This window comes from Monodelphis domestica, chromosome 3, assembly GCF_027887165.1.
Source record: "Monodelphis domestica isolate mMonDom1 chromosome 3, mMonDom1.pri, whole genome shotgun sequence".
Lineage (NCBI taxonomy): Eukaryota > Metazoa > Chordata > Mammalia > Didelphimorphia > Didelphidae > Monodelphis > Monodelphis domestica.
In genome coordinates this window covers 275,916,940-275,944,810 of record NC_077229.1, presented here as the reverse complement: position 1 = coordinate 275,944,810, position 27,871 = coordinate 275,916,940, and the positions used below count along the sequence as shown (strand labels likewise).

Here is a 27,871-nt window from a genome sequence, read left to right as displayed (position 1 = left end):
AGAGGGACAAGAGTGAATCTGGGAAAGCAGCCTTAGCTAAGGAGGGAAGGCAGAAGGGGGAAAATCTTCAAACCCTCTCTTCTCCACTCTTTCTCCCTCTCTATACTGAAAGACTGAACCCCTCGGTTATAACTAAACAACTCCTCGAATATAGATAGGACTTGTACTTTAGAAAAATCACTTGGTGTCTGAAGAATAATCTATAGGGAGGAGAGATTGGAGACAGACAGAGCCACCACCAGGCTATTGCAATAGTCTAGATCAGTGATTGCAAACCTTTTAGAGGGGCAGGTGATATGATAAATGTCCTCAGGTGCATGTGGAGAGGGGGGAGGGGAGCAGCCTGCATCTCTCTGACTTTCTAATAATGAACTCTGACCAACTCCATGCTGGGGAGCACGTGTCCACAGAAAGGGCTCTGAGCGTCCCCCTCTGGCACATGTACCATAGGTTTGCTACCAGGGTTTTAGGTGTTAAGTAATAAGGACCTGCACTAGAGTGGGAGTAGTGTCAGAAGAGAGAAGGGAGCATGATTGAGAAATGTTGCAAAAAGAGGAAATTGACAGACCTTGCTAACAGATTGGATATGGAGAATTAGAGACAGTGAGGAATATAGGATGACTCCTAGATTCTGAGCCTGGAGGATTGGGAAGATGGTATTGTTCTTTAGTATTAGAAATAGGGAAGGTAGAAAGTGGGAATGGTTTGGGAGAAATATAATGGGTTCAGTTTTGGACATGCTTGGTTTAAAATGTCTACCAATTTGAAATGTTTGAAAATCAGGGAAGATATGACATTGGATGTTGGCAGAAAGTTTGGGGCAATGTGTTCATCAGCAATGTATTCAACAAAGGATATGTTTAATATTTTGTCTTTTTTTGTATTTTTTATGAAGTTTTTCTTGCCCCCAAACTAGGAAATTTTTTAAAAGGTATTATGCTTAGCCAAGAAATTTATAAATTATTTGCTATTTCTTTTTATTGTTTCTATTTATCAATCACTAGAGATCTATCATTAACTTTTCTAAAGTTAAAAATTTAAATTTTGTTTTTATCTTATTATTTGCCTAGGTCTGAATCAGATACATTAAGGTTCCTCACTCTTTACTGTCTTTTTCTCCCTGAAATTTAATTTTTCTTCTAAGAATTTAGAGGCAATTATTATTGTATCTTATTTTTACTTTTGTTTAAATTCACAATTACTATTTCTGGTTGTTTTTTTTTTAGTTCATCTAAAGCAAAATATATTTGACTCCAGCCCCCTTATTTTAACTGTGTGAATTTTCACATTTTTGTGTGTTTCATTTAAACAACTTTTTGGATTCTGCTTTTCCATTTCCATTCATAATTATAATTGTTATCTGTTCCCCTCCTTCCTATCCCTGGTATTTTCACCTTTCTTGCAAAGAAGATGATTAAAGAGGAAGAGTTTCCTAATTGTAATTATCTCTAGGTTCAGCAGTGTGTTTCTAAAGTGATTGGTTCTGGGGCAGCTGGGTGACTCAGTGGATTGAGAGCCAGGCCTAGAGAAGAGAGGTCCTAGGTTCAAATGTGGCCTCAGGCACCTCCCAGCTGGGTGACCCTGGGCAAGTCACTTAACCCCCCATTGCTTAGCCCTTACCACTCTTCTGCGTTGGAACCAATACCCAGTATTGATTCCAAGATAGAAGGTAAGGGTTTAAAAAAATAAATAAAGTGATTGGTTCTGCATGTCAGATTTTGAGAAAAACATTTATTAACAATTATTCAAGTGGACCAGGATTGTGAAGGACCTTGAGTTCATGCCCTGTGAGGGTTAGTCAAAGGAATTGGAATGTTTCATTTGGAAAAAGAGAAGACTTATGGGGGAACATATTTTAAGTATTTGAAGGGCTGCCCTTTGGAAGAGGGATTAGAATTGTTCTGCTATGGCAGTACTAGGAGCAATAGATTGAAATTGCATAGAGACACATTCTCAATATAGAGAATAACTTCCTAAAAAATTAGAACTATTCAAAAGTAAAATCCAAAAATTGTCTTAGGAGCAGTAGATTTTTTCAGTAGTGGTCATCTGATCTTTGCTTGAAGACCTTGTTGGGGTTTAGGTATAGGTTAGACTAGATAGCTTTTGTGATCTCTTCAAACTCTGACCCTGATATATCTTGAATTATAGTGTCCTAATATGTGCGCATTATGTCAGATAGCTTCATCTGATTCAAAGAAATTCTGATACTTCAAAGAATTTATTCAATATGACTAGTCTTCAAATTGGATGGATACCTATTAGGTGCTATGTTTACCAGAAATAGTTCTGTTGATAGGAGCAAAGCATCTAACCTTGCAAGTATGGAGCACATTAAAAGTACCAAAAATTTTTTAAAGTGAACATTAGAGTTAACTCACAGGCTTACAAATAAAATTATTTTTGATTCATCCTCCTGTCTAGCATATTTTATTAATTTAGTGTTGTCATTCTATTCTATTAAAAAACACTTTGGATTAGAGATAGTGTTTTGGTTGGGGGATTTTATTCTTTTGGGGTGGTTGTTTTTGTAAATCTCTTGGAAAATATTACAAAAACCTTCAATGAGTAGTATTATTATACTGAAAGTATGATTTTTTTATCTTTTGTGTGTATACATGTGTATGTGTGTATATGTGTATGATCCTACTTTGTAAGATGAGGATAAGTGCCAGAGAGAGACTATATCAACCAATGAGTTGATATAGTCACATTAAGCAGCAGCACAAAGAATGCTAAACTTGGAATCAGCCCATTGGGTTCACACCCAGCTCTGATATTTTCTACCTATGTCTCTTCACAAGTCATTTCACTTACTAACATCTGAGTTTCCTCATCAGCTAATCTTCATGCTTCCTATCAGTTCTTATTATGAATGACTTTATGACTTCTTTTATTTCATTAGAAATAATCATTAAGTGAGCCCATAAGAGTCAAAAATTTTATCTTTAGAACTGAAATTTCAGGAAGAGGTAGTTGGATTAAAAGCATCAATAGGTGTAAATTGTACAATCAATAGACTGTAGAACAAAGTTGCTTACTTTTGATAAAAATATAGAAAATAAAATTGCTTATCTATTAAAATCTTTTATTACATATTATTTTGCACTATATGTATTAAACCTCTTAGAATAATTAAGTCGAATTTCTTTCTATTTAGGAAGCAATAATTTGTCTGGTTTCCACAAAGCTGGTTATAAACTTATATTGTCAGAACTGTAAACAAGAGGTGACTAGAGGCTCTTAGCTCTATTATTCATTCTCTGGTCCCTTGATACCACTTTCCTCATCTAGAGGTCTCATTACTTTCTAACCCTGATCACAAGAGTTTTAAATGTCTTATATAAATATCATCTTTCTATTTCATTGTGTTCCATAAATACTTATGACCAATATGGGAATGTTTTGCTTTTATACTTATTTGTTATAAATGTTTTGTTTTTCTCCTCCTCCTAGCTCCCATGATGGGTATGTAGGATAGAGAAAATATAACAACAATAATTGAAAAAATTAATACTGATCCTAAAATGATAAAGTAAAATATTATTTTGTATTTATTAAAGTATATTTCCTAATTTTTAGTCTTCCTTTGTTTAGTAGACAGTATACACAGACATATATTCTATATTCTCAGGAAATGTCCTTTCCAATATTTCTATATGTTTCACTAATTACAAATTTACTTTGACCATTCTGAAACTAAAACAAATAATGGCCTTATACCCTGGTTTCTGCTGGCATATGGGATTTAATATCTACAAATATATTGAAGCAAAATTTTTTTTCCCCCATTGGAGCATTGCCAATCTAAATTTTGCCTTGAAGAGAACACTACCTCAAGGGATGAGGAGTTGTTCAACGTTACCTTTCTTTGGGATTCCTCTGGGTTCATTATTCTAAATGTACCTGATATGTGAAAACTAGAACTGCAAAATAAAATGAAGAGCAATGGCATGCTTTTCAGAAAAAATTAACCACTAGATTTCTTTCAACAGAGCTGCTTTGGTGCATTAAAAAACCTTTTTTGGTTTGAGGCAGGAATACAACCTGTTTTTATCTTGATGTAGAGAACTTACATTGAGAACCCACTCTACCAATGCAGATCAGCCATCTTATAGTTATAGCCAACTACCTGTTTTCTGAAAAGTTAAGCTACTTGCCCAAGATTACACGATCATTATGTCTTAAAGGCAGGCCTTAAACTCCATATCCTTCTGACTCTGAGACCAGCCCCTCTATACATTATGCCACATTGCCTATACATAAAACATCATTTGCTTTATTTGTTTTTTTAAATTAATTTGCATACAACTCTATATCAAATTCATTGTAGAAGTCAGGTACAATTTTCATTTCTCTGGATTTGATCATCAGGCACTGCAAATGACACTTTGAGTAGCCTAGTTCTATTCATAAAAGGTACTTTAAAAGCTTTTGCATATTTTATAGGTGTTCTCTTTATGACAAATTTCAGCATTCTCTTTCAGAACTTTCCGCTCAGTAAAATGTGACATTTGCTAACATGAATTTACTCATCCATTTAATAAGTATTTGTACTAGGTGTAAGGTACTTATTGACAACTTTGTCTATCTGAACCCACTTCTCTTTCTTAGCCTAATATTTCTAAAAACTATCTTGCAACTTATAGAAGATTATTTTCTATTATATTCTGCAGAATTATTTTATAGAATCAAACTAGAGACTCCATGATAAAATTTTGATACTAGCAATATTTTCCTTCTTAAATATTTAAAAAATAGATTTGATTAAAAGAGATAAGGAAGGCAATTACATTCTAATAAAAGGCAGTATAGACAAGGAAGAATTATCAGTACTCAACATTTATGCACTAAATGGTATAGCATCCATATTTTTAAAGGAGAAACTATTGGGGCTTAAAGAGGAAATAGATAGTAAAACTATACTAGTGGGAGACCTCCACCTTCCTCTATAAGATCTAGATAAATCAAATCAAAAAATAAATAAGAAAGAAGTAAGGGATATGAATGAAATCCTTGAAAAATTAGAGTTAATAGATATACGGAGAAAAGTAAATGGGGGTAAAAAGAAATATACCTTCTTTTTAGCAGCACATGGTACATTCACAAAGATTGGCCATTTACTAGGACATAAAAACACTGCAAACAAATGCAGAAAAGCAGAAATAATAAATGCAACTTTTCCAAATAATAATGAGATAAAAATGATAATTAGAGTACATACAGAAGCAAATAAAAAATTAATTGGAAATTAAATCTGATTCTCCAAAACTGATTGTTTAAAGAACAAATCACAGAAACAATGAATGATTTAATTGAAGAGAATGACAATGAGGAAATGGCATATCAAAGTTTTTGGGATACAGCAAAAGCAATACTCAGGGGAAATTTATATCCCTGAAGTGCCCATATTAATAAAAAAGAGAAAGAGAAGATTAATGAATTGGGTATGCAACTAAAAAAAATAACTAGAAAAACAAACAAGCTAAAAACCCTCAGATAAAGACCAAATTGGGAATCCTAAAAGATCAAAAGAGAAATTAATAAAATTGAAAGTAAAAGAACTTTTGAATTAATAATAAATAAGACTAGGAGCTGGTATTTTCTAAATCAAATATTAAACAAAAAATTAAACAAGAAATCTTTGTGTAATACCTTGAGCACATACAAATTCATCAGTAGATGCTTCCTTCACCAATGCAGGTTGCAACCTCTCTTTTCTTAATATAAATGATATTATAAAAAAACTTCATTAACTGTTCTTATAAATGTAAGTTTTCATTACTTTCTTAATGTTCCTTCATATGGAGAAGAGCGATTAATTTTCTTTTGGTCTCAGAAGGTAGATTGAGCAGGCTGAGAGATGGGAAGTCCTAGGTTCAAATATGGCCTCAGAGACTTCCTATCTGTGACCCTGGGCAAGTCACTTAATCCCCATTGCCTAACCCTTACTGCTCTTTTGCCTTAGAACCAATACACAGTAGTGATCCTAAGATGGAAGGTAAGGGTTTTGAAAAAAAAATGTCTAAGGTAGATTGAAGAACATCAAATGGAAATTCAAAATGGTAAATTTGGTTAGATATAAAGAAAAACTTTCTAACAATTAGAGCTATACCAAAATGGAATGGACTTTCTCAGGATGGAATGGAATTGGATGCAGGATTACTCGTCAGGTATGTGTTAGTAGAAATTCTTGTTCAAATATGGTTTGGACTAAATGGACTCTCAGGTCCCTTTCAGTTCAGAGATTCTATTACTTATAATGCAGAACTGATTTTCTCTTTATGTGAATGGCAAAGCAGAGGTTTGAGATTATTCCCAAGGCATTTTTTATTACTATTCTAGATGCTGTTACATATCAAATTAGACATGAGCTTCATTTATGAATTCATTTATCTTCTCAGAAAGATGCAGGTTGAAATTTTCTCACTGAGCAACATTTAATGAAGAAGCTATTTCTTTTCCCTACATCAAATGCAGTATCTTTCTCATCACCTCCAAATCTTCTTCCAAAGCATAAATATGCCTTCTGTGACTTATCAGAAAGGTGGGGGCATAATTCTATCATGCAAATAATGAAACAAATTCATCTGATTCATTGAGATGATGACAAAAGTTGTAACTCACATTTACATGGTACTTTAAATTTTTCTTCTTGTAATACTGTAGAATGCCAGAATTTGAAGGGAAGTTTAAAGTTTATCAAAACTTGTGTAACTGAGAAATCACTTTACCTTTGGTTTCAGTTTCCTCATTAGTAAAATGAATGTTTGTACTAAATGATCTGATCTCTGAAGCTCATTCTGTCCTTAAGATCCTATGGTACAAGTTCAACCTTTACTTGAAGTATAGCTCCCCTTTTACAATATCTCCAACAAATCTTGAAGCCTCCTCTTTAATCCAAAACAGATCCTCAAAAGAAGACTTAAAGATAACTTCCAGGCTAAATCTCCAGAGTTTAGGGTTTTGTTTGGTTGATTTTTTTGAAGCTGTTCCTCATATAACATGATTTTGAATCCTCTGACCATCCAAATTACCTTCTTTGAGCTTCTCCAGCTCATCAATAGCCCTTTTAAAATGTATATTCAGAAGTGAACCCAACATGCCAGTTATAATATTACCATAGTGTATAGGGGTCATGATACAAGATATTTCCTAAATAAAAACATTATAATCCAGGCCACAGTGCACCCCTGAGTGCTTCTCTGGTACACTTTCCCTTATGATCCTAAGCACATTGTGCCAAGAGAAATAGGTATACATCTTGTTCTAAGCTATCACTTTCTGATCCTACCTCTCCCCCATCACTCAGCAACTTTTGTTCCTCTGAATTTTTACTTGACCCATAAATATCACTTTATCTAGATTTTTATCTATTGACCCTCAGGACATTCTCTCATCTTTTTCAAACTCTGTAGGAGGCTCACACTGTTATCTCTCCAGAACAGCCCTTACCTCACATACTTGAATACTTTCTTTCACCTCATCTACAACTGCATTACACTAAAGCCAGGCAAGTTTAGAGCTTCTGTTTTATGAAAGGACCCAAGGTAATCTGCCTTCATTCCCCTTCTGAGCCTGTTCATGACCTTCTTCACTTTAGAACTCTGCCTCTTTTCTTGTTGGCTCTTTCTGTAACTTCTCTTACCTCATAGGGCCTCTACACTCTGGAATAGCCTGCTCTTCTTATTACTCTGCTTGCTCCAAATATCCTACTTCAAGACCCATCCTCCTTATCTCATTTGTGAGTTCCTATTAGAGTTTTCATTTTCTTAAGGAGCCCAAGTTAGCCTTCATTTTCTTTTCTGCTGTGTTCCTATCTTTTAGGACTTTTAAAACTATACACATGTAGGGGATACTGTCATCCTTTATCCTTCCCCTTATCAATTCTCTCCTCTTAACTTCTCAGCTCCCTTTTGTTTGTTACCTCTTCCCATCAGAATGTAAGTTACTAGAGAGCAGCAACTGCCTTTTTTTTTTGCTTCTATTTGTATACCTAGTGCCTAGCCCATAATAATCAGTTAATACTTGTTTACTTCCTTTATTTTGCTTCATTACTTTGACTTTATCATCATCCCTAACTATTCTACTTTCTTGAAGAATAGATCTTAAATTCTGAAAGTCTCCACTACACTCATAATCAGCTCACCTTTAATCTTTCTTTATATCTTATTCTAAATATATTCTTTATCATTATATCATTATTGCGTCCTCTAGTTACCCCACTCCCGGTTGCTCTTCCAGGCTGTCATCTATGATCTGTCCTCACTTTGCTCTCTTCATAGTCTTCAGAGTCAATGAAAAAATATTTATGAAGCATATACTGTGTGCCAGAGACCATGCTGGTGATAGATAAAATTCCTTCCCTTTCTCAGTCTCCTTTCTTGGCTAGATAAAATTCCTTCCCTTTCTCAGTCTCCTTTCTTGGCTATTCATCCCTGTCACATCCCTGACAATAGGTATTCTTCTAGCCTGTGTTCTATTTGATTCCCTCTGTACCACATTCTCTCACTTGGTGACCATATCGGCTTCTATGGGTTTAATTATCTCTGTGGTTGATTCTCAGATCTGTGTATTTCAGAACTAGTTTAATACACACACACAAACACACACACACACACACACACACACACACACACACACACACACACACCCCAGTCTGTATCTCTAAGATAAAAGATAACTATTATAAAATATATACGATGTATTTTATCTCTAAGAATAAAATAGAAATGCCTGTTTTTAAAGTTTTTGCTCTTTGATCCTAGCTTATTTTGGCGAGGTTGTTTGGTATTATTCTCCTTCTATGCACTCTGTAGTCCAGTTCCAGCTAGCCTTGTTGCTATTTCTCAGTCAAGACATTCCATTGCTCATCTCCAAACATTTGTACTGATTGTTCCTGATGCCTGCTCCTTTCTCACTTCCACCTGTCAGAATCTCATTTCCTTCAAAAACCTGTCTCAAATGCCACCATGTACATGAAACATTTTCCAACTCCCAAGCTGGTAGTGCCCTCCTTTGTGAAAACTGACCTTATATCTCCTTTCTGTCTATTTTCTGTGTATCAATTTATCTGCATTTATGTCCCTAAGAGAATGACTATAAGCTGCTCGAGGGCCGGGGCTATTTTCTTTCTGCACTCACATCACCAGAACTTGATAGAATACTGGGCACCTATGGAAATTTATAAATGCTTGATGGTTGATTGTGTATGTGGAAACAAGATATGCATATAAAAGTATAGAAAAAAGAGAAAAAATGAATACATTTTGAGGAATGGAGTGATCAGCAACAGCTTTAGGGATTAGAGGATATGGAAAAATTCCATGTAGAAGATGACTCGAGCTAATGAATTAAGAACTTATTAAGATTAAAGAGGCAACTGGTGGCACCATGAATAGCATACTGGGTGGGCCTAGAATCTAGAAAACCTGAGTTCAAATCCAATCTCATACATTTGATAGCCATGTCACCTTCAGACAAATAAGTTATCTATTTTCCTCGATTTTTTGCACTGTAAAATGGGAATAATTATAGCTCCTACTTTTTACAAAATTGTTGTGAGAATCAAATGAGATGATATTTGTTTTGTTTTTGCTTTAGGGTTTTTTTAAGCACTTAGTACAGTGCCTAGCATATAGTAGGTGCTATTCTCTTTCCTTATTCAACCTGGGGTACAAAAAGAAAAATAAAAAAAGTCTTTGCTCTCAAACAGTTCACATTCTATTGGGGGTGATAACATACATACAATGTTTTAGTTACAAGTCAGATGGAAAAGTTTCATGGTCCTTAGGGTACAGAAGCAAAGCACACATTAATAATAATTACATTAGTTTCTGATTTTGAACCTTTTGAAACAGCCAAGGACATCATGATAAGAACTTTCTTCTGGGTATTCAGTAACTATGGATGTAGCACCCTTAGGAGCAGATGTGAAGTGGCATCTCTACAGGAGTTACTTCCAAGGATATGTCTAAGAGCACTGCATTTAGTCAAGAAAGGTTTACTAAATACCTAATGTATGCCAGGCACCATGCTGAGTACTGCAAATGCAATGAAAAGTAATAGACAGTCATGCCTTAAAGAATTTCAGTCTTTACAGGAAAGGCAACATAAAAATAATCAAGAGACACTAGAATTCAAAGAGATTGGAAAGTAATTAGAAGGCAGGATTTATGTTGAGACTTAAAGAAGTCAGTAGGTCTAGATGAAGAGGAAGAGCATTCCAGACATGGGTGACAACTAGTGAAAATACTCATAGCAGAAAGATAGAGTGTCTAGTAAGAGGAAATAATAAAGATGCCAGTGTCACTTGATTTCAGACTTCATGTGTAAGAAGATTGGAAAAGTAAGGGAGGACTTCGAATACCAGACAGGATTTTATATTTAATTCTGGAAGTGATACAGATCCACTGGAGTTTGTTGAATGAGGTAGGTGATCTGGTTAGAATTGTTCTTTAGGAATATTATTTTGACAACTGAGTGTAAGATGGCTTGTAGTGTGAAGAAACTTCAGGCAGGAGACTAGCCAACAGGCTGTTGCAATGATCTAGGCAAGAGAAGATAAGGACCTAAACGGGGGAAGTAGGAGTATCAGAGGAGAAAGGAGTATATGTGAGAAATGTTACAAAGGCAAAATCAATAGATTTTAGCAACAGATTGGAACTAGAAGGTGAGAGATAGTAAGAACTCAAAAATGACACTGAGGTTACAAGTAGAATACTTAGGAGGGTGGTATCCTCAACAGTAATGGGGCCATGGGAAGAGGAGGAAGTTTGGAGGGAAAGACAATGAGTTTAGTTTGGGGTCTGTCAAGTTTAAAATATCTACTGAATCCTGTTACAGATATCCAGTGAGCAGCTGGAGATATGAGGCTAGAAGTCTTCAGAGAGGGAAGGGCTAGATTAATAGATTTGGGGATCATTGTTATTTCAATGGCTTTTATTCAGGGTCCAGGGCTGAGTATTTAAGAAAATCAGGGATTCTAATAAGTGTAAAGAAGTGATAAGGTCAGAAGTTAGATTGCAAAATTGTCAGTAAGTTGAATCACTTGACTAACAGTCTTCCCTCCCCCCCCACCCCCACTCTTGCCTTCATACTTGGAGATTTCATTATACAGATACAGCCCAGTTTCTCAGCCTACTCAATTTGGGTGATATATTTCTCCTAACCATATATCACCTCCATGTTAAAAAAAAAAATGAAGTTTCCATATCTGATCAGTCTTTTGACTTTCCACACTTCTCACACCAAACTCTATTCTTTATCCACACTGGGACCTCCTGGCCCTCAACTCCTCAGTTCTCTCTCTGGTCATTCCTTCTGCTCTAGTCACTCTTTATTTTTCCCTTGTCTTGACTCACAGGTGACCAGGTTATCTCTACACTGTCCTCTTATTATGGATTCTTTGAAAGGTACTGCTACCTGTCAAAACTATCAGCATGCCAATATCTAGGAGGCAAAACCCAGGTTTATTATATGTGTGTCAGTATGAACTTTTAATAAATTATTAAAAATTATAAACTTATTAAATTCATGTCAGCATGAATTGAGTTCCTCAATTAATTCCAAGCCAGAAACAGAGATTTCCTAAAGCTTCTATAGTTTCTAATTAGATAGGGGGGGAAAATGCACTTTTTAGATTTATAGCCTCCAAAAAGGAGACAGAAATTGGCAATTGCCCAAGAGAAAAGACAAAAATTTACCTTACACAAATATCCTTCTAAGATTTACATTGTAAGAACAGGCTTGTGAGGTTTACATTTCAAATATACTGTTAGAAAGTTTATAGTGGGCTAATTGATAGGAAGAAGGTTTACATACCAGAATATAACCAAAGAAGAGGAAATAAGTCAGATCTGGTTGTGGATTTACCATTAAACACAGAGAAGAGTTTATCTGAGATTTGCACTCATCAAGGGGCTTACTTGCCAAAAGTTTCCCGCTACTCTATTCCATTTTCCATTGTCCCCAAAGTAATTTTCCTAATGTTCAGGACCAATCATGTTATACCCCTCTTACTCAATAAATTCTAGTGCTTCCTGCATAATATAGACCCATCCTACCTTCCCAGGCTTCTTACAATCTATTCCCTTCCAAATACTCTGTGATTCAGTGACACTGCCTTTCTTGTTGTTCCACAAACAAGATACTCTGTCTCTTGTCTCTAGGAATTTTCTCCTGCTACCTGCCTTGTCTCTGAAATACACTTCTTCCTGATATCTGCCAACTAACTTCCCTAGTTTCCTTAAAATCCCAACTAAAACTCCCATCTACTATAGGAAACATTTCCTAACCCTTCTATTGCCTTCTCCCTGTTAATTATTTCCTATTTATCCTGTATTTTTCTATATATGTTAATTATATATATGTAATATTATATATATGTATATGTTTGTTATTAATCTCTCCCATTAAATAATAACCTCCTTAAAGGAAGGAACTATCTTTTGCCTCTTTTTTGTATCTCCAAGGCTTAGCATGATGTCTCTGATATGTAGTAGTTGCTTAGTAAATGTTTATTGACTCAGTATCCTTGTTTTTCAGTACAATCAGTTCAACAAATATTTACAGAGTACCTGGGACAAACAAAACTTACATAAAATGACAACTTTGTATCACTTCTTGGGGGGAAAAAGGAATTCGAATATTTTAGTGCTTTTTTCCCTAAAAAATTATATTTCCTGCCCTGTGGGCATCAAAGTATTTATTAAATAATTATAGTATTAGAAGTACTATGCTAGGCACTAGAGATAGAAATACAAAGAATGAAGCAAATCTTATTTTCAAAGAGTATACATTGTAACCTGTAAAACAAAAAGTATGTATCTGACTTCAGATTATAAAGAGAATAAATTCAAAGTAGTTTAATACATGGTAGTTTGAGAGAGTGAGGGGCCACTAGCAATTGGGAGGATCAAGAAACTTAATGTAGAAGGTAATACTTGAATTACATCTTTAAAATAGAATATGACCCAGAAATGGGGAGAGTGCACATTCCAGGGATGACGGATCATCAGTGTAAAGTTATACAGATGAGGAAATGGTCCTGGTGAAAGGAACAACACAAAGTTTACTTTTACAAGATTGCAAAATTGGGGTTGAGGTAATAATATACAGTGAGTTTAGAAAGATAAATTAGGGCAAGACTGGAAAGTCTTTTAAAGCTAAACAGAGAAACCTATTGTAGAGACAATATTTACTGAGTACAAGGAAGAAAACAAGCATTTGTTAAATGACTGCTATGTGCCTAATACTGAACAAAGCTCTTTAAAAGTATTATCATTTAAACCTCAGGATAAACCCTGATAGCTAGGTTATGAGGTCATCAAAGCTAAATTTAAGTAATTAATGTGGAGAATAGTTTGGATAGGGAATGGCTTGAGGCAAGGAGACCAATTAGGCAATAGTTTGTGTTATCTAGGCAAGATATGATGAACTAAGGGGGCATTCACTCTTGATACTATCACAGTATCTCTCAGATAGGAGACAGCAAGGTTTGGCAGCTGATTGATATATGGGTTGTAGCAGAGTGAGGAAGAGGGGATAATGCTGAAGTTATGAACCTGGAAAACTGGAAGAATGGTGATACCTTTGACAGAAATAGGGAAATGTAATGAGTCTTGCTTTAGACTTGTTTGAGTTTGGGGTGCTAACAGGAAATCAGGTTGGGAATGTCTGGTAACAAGTTGCAGGACAAAAAGGTTTAGGGGAAAGACTAAGCCTGGAGATATGTGGATAGAAATATAGGTAGGTCTGTGAGTCAACTACATAAAGATTATAATGAAAATATTGGGAGCTGATGAAGTTATCAGGAGTATAGAAGAAGAGAAGTTGTTCTAGGACAGAGCCTTGTGTAATACTCATAGTCTGTGATATGGGTGATGGTCCAGCAAAGGAGACTGAAGGAACAATTCAGTTATTAAGAGAATGAAGAAGGAGCAATTGTCACAAAATCTCGAGGTAGACAGAATCTAGAAGGAAGAGACGGTGAGCAGAAGTAACAAATGCAGCAAGATGTTGCAAGTCAAGCAGGATGAATACTGAAAACAAAACAAAACAAAACCAAAAAAACTGCCAGATCTGTCCTGTAAGAAATTATTGAGGGGACAGATGGGTGGCTCAGTGGATTGAGTCAGGCCCAGAGACAGGAGGTCCAGGGTTCAAATCTGGCCTCAGACACTTCCCAGTTGTGTGACCCTGGGCAAGTCACTTGACCCCCATTGCCTAGCCCTTACCACTCTTCTACCTTAGAACCAATACATAGTATTGAGTCTCAGATGGAAAATAAGGGTTAAAAAGAAAAAAAGAAATCATTGTTAACTTTGGAGAGAACAATTTCAGTTGCTTGATAAGGTCTAAAATAAAGGATTGAAGACTAAATGAGAGTAGAGAAAGTGGAGGCAATGAGTGTAGACTCTTTTTCCTAAGAATTTGACTGAGAGGTACAGAATGACAGCTTGAGGAGATGGTAATGTCTAGTGGAGTTTTTTGTGTTTTTTGATTTTTTTTGTATTTGTTTTTTAAGAAATGCCAAGAGAAATTTCCTTTACCTACTGAATCTGTAAAGCCTATTCCATTTGTGTCTGAAGGATTGATGAAGTAGATCATGCTCATCTTTATTTGGGTTATATAAACACTAAAGACTGCTGGCATTTTAGAGAGGATAGTTACTCCACTGATGCTTAGGGTACTCAGAAAATAAATAGCAGGGAAACTTACATACATGTTAGATAATACCATTGGTAGTATCATGTGTTAGTTCTCAGGAAGGAACCAGAAACTCCACTCTTTCCCTAGAAATTCTAGCCTTATTATGGTAGGCAGAAAAACAGTTTGGCAATTTAAAAAGGAACTTCCATCAGACTGAACTGAATGGCTGTGTAGATCACAAACAGATCAAGTGCTTACTCTAAAATAGTGGATGTGGCTTAGAGGAGGCTTATAGGCCTAAAAACTCACTGCTTCCAGAGAGGCAAGAAATAGTGGTATCTTTTGTGCAGAGGTTTCTAGTAACCAGCCCAGCCCTGCTTTCTCCTGGGTCTTTCACATCTGCCATTACTTCATCCTTCACCCCCAAAATATTCATGGATATTTATGTGCTTGTCTCCTGACTCTTCCAGGTGGTCTAATGCTATCAGATGTCTGGCTCCAGGTTTACACAATATTATAGAAATCAATAAGCTACACAGACACTCTTGTTCAGGGTCAGGCACTCTTCTATTGCCTTAGCCAAATACCTAATCATGGATCATAGGACTTTAAAGATAGTTCTAGTCTACCTCCTGTTTCCCTTTTATAAGAAGCAGATCCGGAAAGGGGAAGTTTCTTTTCAAGGTCACATGAATCATAAGTAGTAGATCTAGGATCTATCCTTTGGTTCTCTGATTGCCATTCTCTGCTGTCATTTTTAAATGGGAACTGCCTTTGCCTGTTTTTTGTATATTCTATAATAATATATTCTTTCAGTACATAATTATGATACCGATTTAATTGTATTTGCAACAATAATAGCCTATTTTTCAAAGACAGATTATTCTTTTGAGTTCTTTTTCCCAGTAGGGAAAACAGATTTGCTTTTGTCTGTTATCCATCTTATTTATATTTTTGAAATTGTTAACAAAAGTCTTTAGTATGTGTAGTCTACCTGCTCTGCCGAGTATTCCAGGCGACAAGACACACACTAATAAATACTCTCTAGTTACAGAGTTCATCCTTACTCTAAGGTTAAAACAACTTTTCTCAATAACCACTTCATTACTTTTATTTTCAATTCATAATAGTTTTTGTAATGTTTTTTGAATGTAGTCTGCCCCAAGCATTCATTCTAACTGTAACTCCTCTACATAGTAGGTATTGTGTAAACGAGGGTCATTTTAATAACTTCTTCCAGCAGTTCTCAAGCCCATCATTCTCAGGACCCCATTTTACTTTTTTTTTTTTACAAAATAAAGTTATTATTTATTTTAAACTCACTTAAAACATTTTTGAGTTCCGAGTTCTTTTCCTCACTTCATTCCTCCTAAACCTACCCACGGGGAAGACAAGCAATGTGATATAAATTATACATCTGAAATCATATAGAATATGTTTCCATATTAGCCATGTTGCCAAAAAAAAGTGAAAAAATTATAATTCAGTCTACACTCTGAGTTCCTCAGTTCCTTCTCTGGAAATGGATAGCATTTTTCATCATGAATCCTTCAGAATTGTCTTGAATCATCATATTGATCAGAGTAGATAAGTCTTTTATAATTGTTCATCATTACATTATTGCTGTTCATGTATGTAATACTCTCCTTGTGTCTGCTCACTTCACTTTGCATCAGCTCATAGGCTTTGCAGTATTTTCTGAAATTATCCTCTTTGCTGTTTCTTACAGCACAGTAGTATTACATCACAATCCTATACCATAACTTGTTCAGCCATTCCCCAATTGATGGGCATTTACTAGCACAAAAAGGGTTGCTATAAATATTTTTGTGCATATAGATCCTTTTTCTTTTTCTTTGATCTCTTAGGGATACAGATCTAATGGTGGTATTGCTGTAACAAAGGGAATGCAATTGGATAGCCCTTCAGACATAGCTCCAAATCATTCTCCAAAATGGTTGGACCAATACAGAACTCTACCAAAAGTGCATTAGTTATTTTTTTCATATCCCCTCTAGAATTTATCATTTTCTTTTTTTTTATCATGTTAGCCAATGTGATCCTTTAAAAATTTTTTGTTTGTGTGGATTCTTTTTTATTGATATTTACTGTATTAGAAATTAAAACAAATCTTAAAATATTAATTCCTTTAAAAATAAAAAATAGACTCCTATGCTGATATAAAGAACATAATTTTAATGAAAATAACTATTTTTCAAAAAAATAATTTAATGAGAAGAGAATTGTTTTATATATTTTCATATATCTTTTTAATGTCTAACTTAATAGGAAACTGATAAAATTCCCATCTATTTTAGCAATCTGTTGGGATATGTCATTTCAGTTGAAATATATGAAGAAACTTCAACTTCATCAAGATATGCTCTTGAGAAGAGAGAATGCTTAGCAGGCAAATAACAATCTCAGTATTATTATGAAAATAGATTTGAAATGTTGTACCCCCTGAAAGGTTCTCTAGTTACCCATGGCATCCAACTACATCTCTTTGCAAACAGCTGACCTATATACACTTAAGACTTGCCACTGAGAGTTGCTCTCTATTAAGAGGCAACAGGGTAAAGTAATTCAAAAAAAAAGAAAAAAGTGTGCTTTATCAGTAGGTGCTCATGAACATTTGTCAGTGATATGAATTTTAACTGGGAGTATTTATGCTGAAATTGTAAGCTTTTGCTTTTAATCCAATAATAGTAATCAATTAAACAGTATCCATAAATAAGTTTGGTATGTTGTTACAATTCTAAGATTAACTTGACATTGGAATAATGGGATAAATACCAGATTTCAGAAATTAAATATGAAGTGTACATATGCTACTTTTTATTCACCATGCCAAGTCAAACAAAATACACCATTTTGCCCATGTAGACAAAATATCAATTCTTAGTAATCAGTCATAAAAGCCCAATTTTAGAATGGAATTGCCAGACAGACTGGATATTAATTCCTTTATCAGCCTTGAGTTATCAAAATATACCCTCTCTTTGATTTCCTTTTCTATTTCTGATGATCTAGGAATTGGGGACTAAATTACTTTTTTTTGCTTCCTCATGACTTAGAGGCTTTTAAGAGTAAAACAGCACCCTATGGGTTGTAAAATCTGATATGTTCTGTCATACTGGAATGACAAGCTATAGGCCAAATAATGGACCACATGTTTCTTGTCAGGGGTCTGACCTAATTTTTTTTTTTAACCTATCACTAATCTTTATTGTTGGGTGGAGTCTCCATTTAGGAAATCACTGGTATTACATTGTAGAATGTGATTAATGAAAATTTTGACTCATGAATCCTGAAAATTTATTTTTTTAATTATATTTATAAAATTTTTAATATAGCTAAGCAATTATTATTATAGCAAATTCTCGAAGTGCTGAAGTATATAATCTTCCAAATATCAATTTGTATCCCAAATGACCATCAGACAAACTTACAAAAAGAACCCTAAACCAAAGTCTAATACACCTTTTAAAGTTTTAAAAACACACAGTAGGCAGTGCATCAGTCTCACAAGCTAAAGGTCCCAAGTTCCATCCTCCAAAGGAGGGTGTGATATACTGGGAGAGGCTATATGAGTCAGTCAACTTCGGCTTGGGCTTAGCCCCCAACTGAAGTGGATTGTGGATTCTCATAGGAACAGGCTCAAACCTGAGACTTTCACTTCTGAGCTAAATAAAACTGGGGAATCACTAAATCTTTTTAAGCTACAAGTTTGGGGACTTCTAGATTCCACTTTGACACTGTGTATACTTAGGATGTCAACTTTTGTTATTATCCTAAATTTTGGAAAGGTACCATATTTTGCTCTGAGGCTAGTCAGGAAGAAATGAGTTCAAATTTGGCCCCCAAACACTTAACTAGCTATGTTATCCTAAATAAGTCACTTAATCTCTATTTGCTTAATCCACCATAGGAGGTATTGGCAAACCCCTCCAATATTTTTTTTCAAACAAACCCCAGGAACAATATTGGTATGATGTGGTCCCTGGGGTCATGAAGAGTAGCATTGGAACTGTGTGATCAACAACAGCCTTTATTTTTATCAAATTGTTAAATCTTCATTTCTGCCAGATGATTAGGATCATATAGCTAAATACAGTTGGGGGAAATGATCAATAATAATAATAATAATTAGCTTGAATTCATATAGATATTTCAGGTTCACAAAGCATTTCACAAACATTACCTTATTTGAGCCTTATGCTTCATGGAAGGTAGATGCTATTTTTATCTGAAACTGAAACTGAAGCATCTAGGGGTATAGTGATTTACCCAAGTTTACTCATCTACTGTCTGAGGCAGGATTTGAACTCAAGTCTTCCTTACTCCAAGAACAATGGTTTATCCACGTTGCTACTCTTTTGCCTGTGATCACTGTGTGAAGGGAGGAAGGGAACAAGTATTTATTAAGCACCTACTTTGTACCAGGATGGGTGGCTGGATGGAGTCAGGAAGACTTCTTCCTGAGTTTAAATCTGGCTTCAAACACTTAGTACTGGGTGACTAAAGAAATCATTTAACTTTGCTTCAATTCCTCATCTATAAAATGATCTGGAGAAGGAAATGGTAAACTACTTCAGTATCCTTGACAAGAAAATCCCAAATAGGTTCATGAAAAGTTGGATGCAATTGAAAAATGAGCGGACAGAAATGTGCCAAGAACTGTGAAGTGATTTACAAATATCGGTTCATGTGATTTTTACTACAACTCTGTGATATTATTATCCCCATTTTACAGTTGAGGATACTGAGAGAAGCAGAGGTTAAGAGACTTGATCAGTCAGGTACCTAGCAAGTGTCTGAGGCCTTAATTTAAATTCAGGTTTTTTGACTCTGGAACCAGCATTCTATCTACTGCCTGGCTGCTGCATTATGAGCTAAATTAGTTGAATAATTATCAGTCCTGATCAGTACTGATTGTTGGGGGAGGTCCTACAACCTGCTGAAATCCATTTCCACTTGTGCTTTCCATAAGAGTAACTATGCTAATACATAGACTGGAGAGAGATTTTTAATATTCTCTAGTCCAACCCTCTTATTTTTCAGATGGTGAAAATGAGTCAAAGAGAGGTTAATGATTTACCTAAAGTCATATATATAAGAATCTGAGTTTATAGAGCTGGAATTCAAACTCAAATCTCCTCATTTCAGATCTAGTGTTTTTTCCAAAAGCTACAGTATTCCTTTGGGTATTATTAAAATATATTTTAATCTTTTTTTTGGAAGGAAAATAATATTGAAACCATATATTTTTGGTGATGGTAAATTGTTCGGCTGTAGAAAATTAACATCATGCATGCATAACTATGCCCTGTTTAACATTATTTGACAATAACATCATTAATATATCTACCGTAATAACATCATTAATATATCTACCGTGTAACCCTGAGCAAGCCTCTTAATTCCACTTGCCTAGCCCTTACTACCACTCTTCTGCCTTGGAATTGATGCTTCGTATTGATTCTAAGACAGAAAATAAGGGTTTGTGTATGTGTGTGTGTATATAATATATATATATATATATATATATATATATATATATAATATACACATATGCACACATACATGTGCATAAACATCCAAATCCTACTGTATCATAGCAAAGCCCCACTATAAAATCACATGGTCAGCTGCCTAAGAGAAGAAAGAGAATTGAAGACGAACTCTTAATAATGTGCCTTCCCTTAAAAATCAGTTGGCTTTCTGTTCTGTTTATAACACTTTTCTGTAAGTATTCAGTGATCCTGGGAAGGTTGTATCTATTGTAAGACTGATTTCAGCCTCATAGAAAGAGAAAAACTACATCTGTATCCTGAGCTGCCTTTTCTTCTCCCTTAGTGATTTCATCCATTCCTATGGGTTTAATTATCTTTACACAGAAGACTCTGTGTGTGTGTGTGTAGTTTTTAACTTTTATATTTGATAGAGGTGAACTCATGCTGGAAATGTTGACTGGGTCATCCAAACTGTAACCCAAACTCACCAAGTCTAGTACAATACTTAAGTCAATACTTCAGGAAACAGTTCATATGGAAGAGAGATTTTTGACTTTTTGTGTCTTGTACTTCACTGACAGTCTAATGAAGCTAATGAACTTTCCTATCAGATATTTTTAAAAGCATAAATTAAAATATATAGGATTATAAAGGAAACCCAAGAAGAAGGCGGTTGAACTAAATCTTTTATTTTAAACCCTAACTTCTATCTTAGTAACAACTCTAAGACAGAAGGGGAAGGGCTAGGCAAATGGAGTTAAGTTTAAGACTTGCCCAGGATCACACAGCTAGGAAGTATTTGAGCTCAGATTTGAACCTAGGTCCTCCCTACTCCAGCCTGGCATTATCTCTGATGTGCTGTCAGTCTCCCTAGTTGAGCTAAATCTTAAAAGAAACTAGAAATTCTAAGAAGTAGACATGAGAAGAGAATACTATTTGGCACAAGAGGAGAACAGAACAAGGGCAAAATATTATAAATATTTTTGCACAAACAGGTCCATCCCTGTGTTTTGTTTTGTTTTGTTTTGTTTTTTTAATCTCTTTGGGGTATAAATCTAGGAGTGTTATTAACTGAATGAAAGGGCAATCCCTCTTTTACAGCCCTTTGGGCATAATTCCAAATTGCCTTCCAGAATGGTTGGATCAATTCACATCTCAATCAGCAATGCATTAGTGTCCCAATTTTGCCATATCCCCTTCAACATTTATTATTCGTTTTGACCAATGTGCTAGGTGTAAGGTGGTACCTCGGAGTCATTTTGATTTGCATTTATCTAATCAGAGATCTGGAACACTTTTTCATATGATTATTGATAATTCTGTTTTTTTCATCTGAAAACTGCCTATTTATATCCCCTTGATCATTTGTCAATTGGAGAATGGCTTGATTTCTTGTTAATTTACCTTAGTTCCTTATATATTTGAGAAATTAGACCTTTGTCAGAGAATTCTGTTATACAATTTATTTCCCAGTTTGTTGCTTTCCTCCTAATTTTGGTTGCATTGATTTTGTTTGTACAAAACTTTTTAAATTTAATAGAATAATAATTATTCATTTTATATCTGATAATGTTCTCTATTTCTTGCTTATTCTTAAATTCTTCTGTTTGGGCTTTTGGGTTTTTTTTTGGCAAAGATGTTCGAGTGGTTTGCCATTTTCTTCTTTAGCTCATTTTACAGATGAGGAAACTGAGTCCAGCATGGTTAAGTGACTTTCCCTGGGTCACATAAGTAATAAGTGTCTAAGCCTAAATCTGAACTAAGAGAGATGAATCTCCCGTATATATAGTAGGAAGTAAGATGTAAGAAGACTGGAAAGGTAGGAGGCAGCTAGGTTAGTAAGGGCTTTGAATACCAAAAAGAGCATTTTGTATTTGTTCCTAGAAGCAATAGGAACAAATGGAATTTGAGAAGGGAAAGGGATTGACATGATCAGACCTGCACTTTAGGAAACTAACTTTGTTGGCTAACTAGAGGATGAATTGAAGTGGTAAAAAATTGAAGCAGAGAGACCCAACAGTGGGCTGTTGCAATAATCAAGATGTGAGGAGTTGAAGGACTATTACTAGAGTGAGTGATGACAGTATGATAGGAGAAAAAGTGGCATATTTGCGAGAGCCTACAAAAGCGAACTGATGGACTTTAGCAAAAGTTTGTATATGGAGGGGGGTACTCACCTCCCAGTTATGAATGTTTCCCAAAACTATTCTGGGTCTTCAGTCCTTTCTCAGTAATTGCTTCTACCTCCCTTTGGTTCAATTTTCATCTTTAAGTATATGGCTTTGTGTTCCAACCCCCCTTTCAACAATTATTTATTGGCCCCTTCCCACTGGATGCTCTATAGGTATCTCAGATTTCACATATCCACAAAAGAATTTATTATTCTCTCTCTCTTTCCACCACAACCACCCTGTCTCTAGATTTCTCTATTTTTCCTGAACTAACAGACTTTGATCATTTCGTTCACTCACCCAAGAACCTTAAATACTTTTCCATTACCCCTGGGATGAAATGCAAACTCCTTAGATTGACTTTCCATAATCTGACTCCAGTCAACTTTTCCAGATTATTGTAACTTCCTTTCCCATACTTTACATTTCAGTCTTCTGGGTACTCCTCTCACCTCCTTGCCTTTGAATATGCTGCCTTATTAAATTATGTGACCATTGGTCCATTGAAGCTCAAAGCTTCTGTAAATATTTCAAAGCCTAATGATTCTTAAAGCCATATCCAAGGTTGTTCCAAACAAGAATATCCTTAACTAATATAAATCCAAAGACCTCTGAAGAAATTAGAGGTCTCTTCTTGTGTCTTCATACAGTATTAGAGTCACTGGTTGAAAAGTAAAATGTTAAAGCCACCATTTCTCTGATGTTTCTGAGGTCAATCAACCATTTTGATTTTACACACTAAACCAACTGGGGCTTGAGGTGGATTTTTTTTTTTTTGAGGGAGGGAACAAAGTTTTTTTTGTTGTTGTTTGTTTTAGCTTTGAGCTGGACCTACAATTACTCTTAGAGTGAAAACTTATTCCACCAATGGTGATGCACAACTTCTCTGTTACTCAGAGGGTTGCTTGATTTTTAAGTGATTTGCCCTGTTATCACACAGCTAGTATGTGTCTGAGGCAAGACATAAACCGTGGTCCTCTTGACCTTAGAAAACCCATTTTCCACTAATAAAATTGATCAAATCAACAGGATTTTAAAACTTTGTTCATTTTGTCTTGATTTTTGTTTTGCCATTGAGTGACTAAAGGCTTACTTTTCAAAGTAAGGTAGAAGTGTAGAGTATGATTTTCAACATTTGCACATTAAGGAAGATTTAGTATGAGATGGGCTATGTCTATATAACCCTGGGGGAAAAGAACTTCCTAATTTCTTGAAAAGAACCAGTTAGAAAAAAATAATTGGTTTATTGATTTTTCACTTTAAAACTGATTCTTGTACTATTGCCTAATCCTTAATATATTTAGTTAATTGAACCAGGATATCTTACTCCAAAATTCTCTGATAGGATGTTTCTTATCTAGGCAAAGAAAAAAAAGAGCTTAGAACCTGGGGCTCTAAAGTAAACTTGGAGGAAGTGGAGAATAATTAATTTAAATGTAGATGTATATGTATGTATATGTGTAAATAACCTGAAAATCCAAGTAGCTGTTTTTAATTTCTCCTATTTCATACTATTATAATTTGACTTAGTTGGATATGAAGTTTTTTCACAATAAACTTCCAGATAATTGGTTTATATGTTTAATGTTCCTAATTAAAATATTAACCATTTTTATCAAAAATTTAAGACATATTCATTACCTTGATTTTAACCTTTTTTTAATGACTCAGAGACGTCATTATGAAACCTCAGTTATACTGCTGCCTTAATACAGTGATGTCCTTAGAAACTTCTGAGGTGTGTGTGGCTGTTTGTCCCTACACCAAATGGCTCCAGACTGAAGCTTTTATATTTCTTCTGTCTTTTTTGTTCTTCTGTCCATTCTCACTGCTGTAAGCCATCATATCTGTTGTTCTGTCTGTGTGTATCCTCCTGCTTTTAATTGTCTTAAATAAATTTTCCTAATGAGAGCTTGAGGATGACTTCACCTTTAATATAAAATAAAATGCATTGGCTTTTTTCAGAGGCTTTTTTCCCTTGTTTTGTGGCTGTATACTGGATGATTAAGGTTATTGGAAGTGACCTCTAGATAAGTGAAGCATTGATCTTCCTTTGTAAAACACAATGCAAGCTTATGTTGCCGTGAAAATAAAAACAATAGAATTTTATTGGACAAAATTAACTGCTGGCTGATTCTATGGTTTCTAATCTAAAAATTATTTTAAATCTTGGGTGTTTTTTGCAATACTAAACAATAAAAAAATAATACAGTTTAATGTCCAGTAACTTTTGAAAGTTTTGTACCTTTGAAAAAAGGGAACTGTCTAACCATCAAACATAATTTTCCATTTTGCACTTACTTTAGTTATTCTTTTTCCCCAAAACTGTCTTTTGTTTTTTGAAAATACAAAGCTCTTATATTTTAGGTTTGGGGAAAAAAATGACTTGAAAGCACTTTTGATATGCATTTAGCAACCATATTTTCCCAGTGTCTTTTAGAGGTAATAAAAAGCATTTTAGTACTTGAATGAGGAAAGGAATATGAAGAAAAATGTAGTAGAGGCCAAGTGAGAGGTCTTTTGATTTTCCAGCAAGTTTCTTTTTTTTTTAACACACTTACTGATGTTACTTTTCTGATTTGACTTTTCTTGGATAAAAATACATTTATTTACATCACCAAGATTGGATATTAAGTGTAAGTGATTTAATAACTTTTCAATAGTTATGGAAATAAGCAGTACTATACAATAGATTCTTAGTCCTGCTACCTGATTCACTTATTTTAATATCTCAGAAGATTGCTAATTCTTGGATATTTGGATAATTTATGATTTAGAAACCATCTGTGGTCAACTAAAAGATGTTTTTAGATGAAGTAGCATCAGAATATATTAGCTATTAATAGAAAAACTTTAAGAATTTCATTATTAAAATTTATAGTGAATTGTGTCATAGTACTCTGCCTTTATAATTTTATTTTCCCTTTTAAAAAAAAAAATCCTCACCTTCTATCTTAGAATCACTACTGTGTATTGGTTCCAAGGCAGAAAAGGGATACTGGGTAGACAATGGGGGTTAAGTGACTGGCCCAGGGTCACACATATAGGAAGTATCTGAGGTCAGATTTTATCCCAGGACCTCTCCTCCCTAGGCCTGGCCCTCAATCCACTGAGCCACCTAGCTTCCCCTTTGTTTTCCTTTTTCAATTCACATTTTTCTAGACCTATATAAAAAGTCTTATATGGGTGGTCTTTGACCAAATTATTTATCAGCACAGAATACCAAAATAAATTATTTAGGTACCTCCAATATTTCTCAAGATACCTGTGGATTACATGAGGACCTTTTTGGTTTGTGGTAAATTAAATTGCATTGAATAATTTGCTTTTAATATAAGGCAGACATATCTCAGGCCTTGTCTAAGGGAGTTTAGTTTTGAAGTTCCAAAAAGATCATAGGAGATATTTAATCTGTGAGACATCCCTACAGCATAAACTCAAAGACAAGGGTTATAGTTCATAATATACTTAGAGTGGAACAGATAAACTCATAGGACTCACGTTAAAAGAGACAGAATCATGCAGTAACTGTTCTTAGAAACCCCAAAGGTGCCCAAAATATCAGTGAAATACAGGGGACAGCCTCCCATTTGCTTGACCTGTGGCAGAGCTCCAGCTGCTCATTCTTCCTGTCTCTCTGCATCTGGCTGAATACAATACTGCCATAAATAACCATAGACTTTCTTTCCTTAAGTTACTAGCATTGAAATACAATCTCTCTTTTTTGTTTCTTTTCCCAGAACAAGCTTGCCCTCTCCAATGTTTTCCAGAAATGACTTCAGTATCTGGAGCATCCTTAGAAAATGCATTGGAATGGTAAATAAAAATGAATTATGTAATAGAGTATCAGGTAGAAATATGTTTAATTGTATAATTTTTAAGTCAATCAGAAATTTACACAGTCTTTGACTAGCATGGCAAAATACCAATGTATGGAGATGGTGACAGAAATGGAAAAATATTTGTTATGCTAGAACAGTTTTTTAGCCATTGGTTATATTGCCATTATTTTAAAAATTAAAATTTTTCAAGTAATAGAAATCTACTTTCTGTCCTTCCCATTTTTTCACTCTTGTGGGGGAAGAAAGAAAGGAAAAACCCCGTTTAACTAATATGAATAAGTCCCAATTTGGCCATATCTAAAATAGAAATGTCTCATTCTGAACCATAAGTCTATTATTGTGGGAGAGCTATGGGATGAAACTCCAGGTTCAGGACAGGTTGCCCTTTGCAAGAATGCAGGACTCCAAAACTTAGCTAAAAATTAAACAGAGAAATTTATTAATTTGTAAGCCATGTTAAAAACTGGGAAGACAGTGTGCAGGTGGAACACTGCCTCCCCGAGGAGGTATTGGGGTTTTATACCCTTTGGACAACAGGGCCTATGTGACTAAAGATAGGATGATGGCATGTTACTGGGTCTCTGGAACCCGAGATGAGTCATGTGGTTATGTCCTATGCCTCAAAGTCAAAAGGGGGTTAACTGTCCAGTCTAGAGGATAATCAGATATCTGGGATATAAAGAAGATGTTTATCAGGAGCAAGCTGGGAGGCGCCTATCTGTGCTCATCCAGAATGAAGGGAGAGGCCAGGGAGGATCTTCCTCTTAATCAAAGTTAACTTCCCTTAATACTGTAGGAATGCAAGGAAAAATGAGTCTTTTATGTACTCTTTGACTGGACCCACAATCGGGGATGCTGGGGTGTCTAGGGGAAGCTAGTACCTCCCCCCAACATTATGCTTATCATCTGTCCTACACGGTTACTCATTACATTGATATGAGCTCAAAAATCTTTCAAATTGTTTGTCTTTACCATATTGTCATTGCACAAGTTGTTCTTCTGTTTCTGCTTACTTCACTCTTCATCCATTTAAACAAGCCATCCCAGCTTTCTCTGAAACTATCCCCATTGTCATTTAGTACAGCAAAATACATTATTGCCTTTATTACGTATCTTCAGATTTGACTGAGCATACAGGTCCTATCTTCCATATTATAATACTTTTATATTCTCTTTACTCCTGCTCTTTCCCTTTAGCCCTCAAATTGAATCAATTCTGTCCAACAAATGATTTTTTTTTAAAAATATGTGAGTATTGGAGTTTTCAAAGACTCTCCTCCTGACGTTCACCCTTTTAATTAAACAATTTTATGCTCAGGGATCAATCTAGGGGAAATACTGAAACTTTCCTGTATAGTAGAAAATAATGACTACCTCTCAGCTTTATCTCTGGTTCTGAGTTCTTTTCAGGTACTGACCATTTTGACTCTACCCTCCTTTTCTAGTCCCTTCTTGAACTCTGCGTTCTAGTCAAACTGGGCTCTATAGTAGCAGATGTTCTCCAAATTCATCATATCATCTCCTACTTCTATATGTGTTCATGCCTAGAATTTATTTCTGTCAGTCATCCTCTCAGGATCTTTTTTTTTTTTCTTAATAGCTAAGGTCACATCTATTTCTTCTATGAACCATTTGTCTTAGAATCAATACAAGCATTGGTTCCAAGGTTGTAAGAGTGGTAAGGGCTAAG

General features: G+C 35.0%; 1 protein-coding gene across 11 annotated transcripts in view; it reads left to right on the top strand.

Annotated features, from left to right (window-relative positions):
- OSBPL1A (oxysterol binding protein like 1A) overlaps positions 1-27,871 on the top strand; it is a 333,490-nt gene that overhangs the window by 249,169 nt on the left and 56,450 nt on the right. For all 11 annotated transcript variants that reach the window (XM_007487597.3, XM_056823805.1, XM_001362403.4 and 8 more), the window contains one exon: positions 26,080-26,155. In XM_007487597.3, the coding sequence (XP_007487659.1) occupies positions 26,080-26,155 (76 nt within the window). The remainder of the gene's footprint in view (positions 1-26,079; positions 26,156-27,871) is intronic.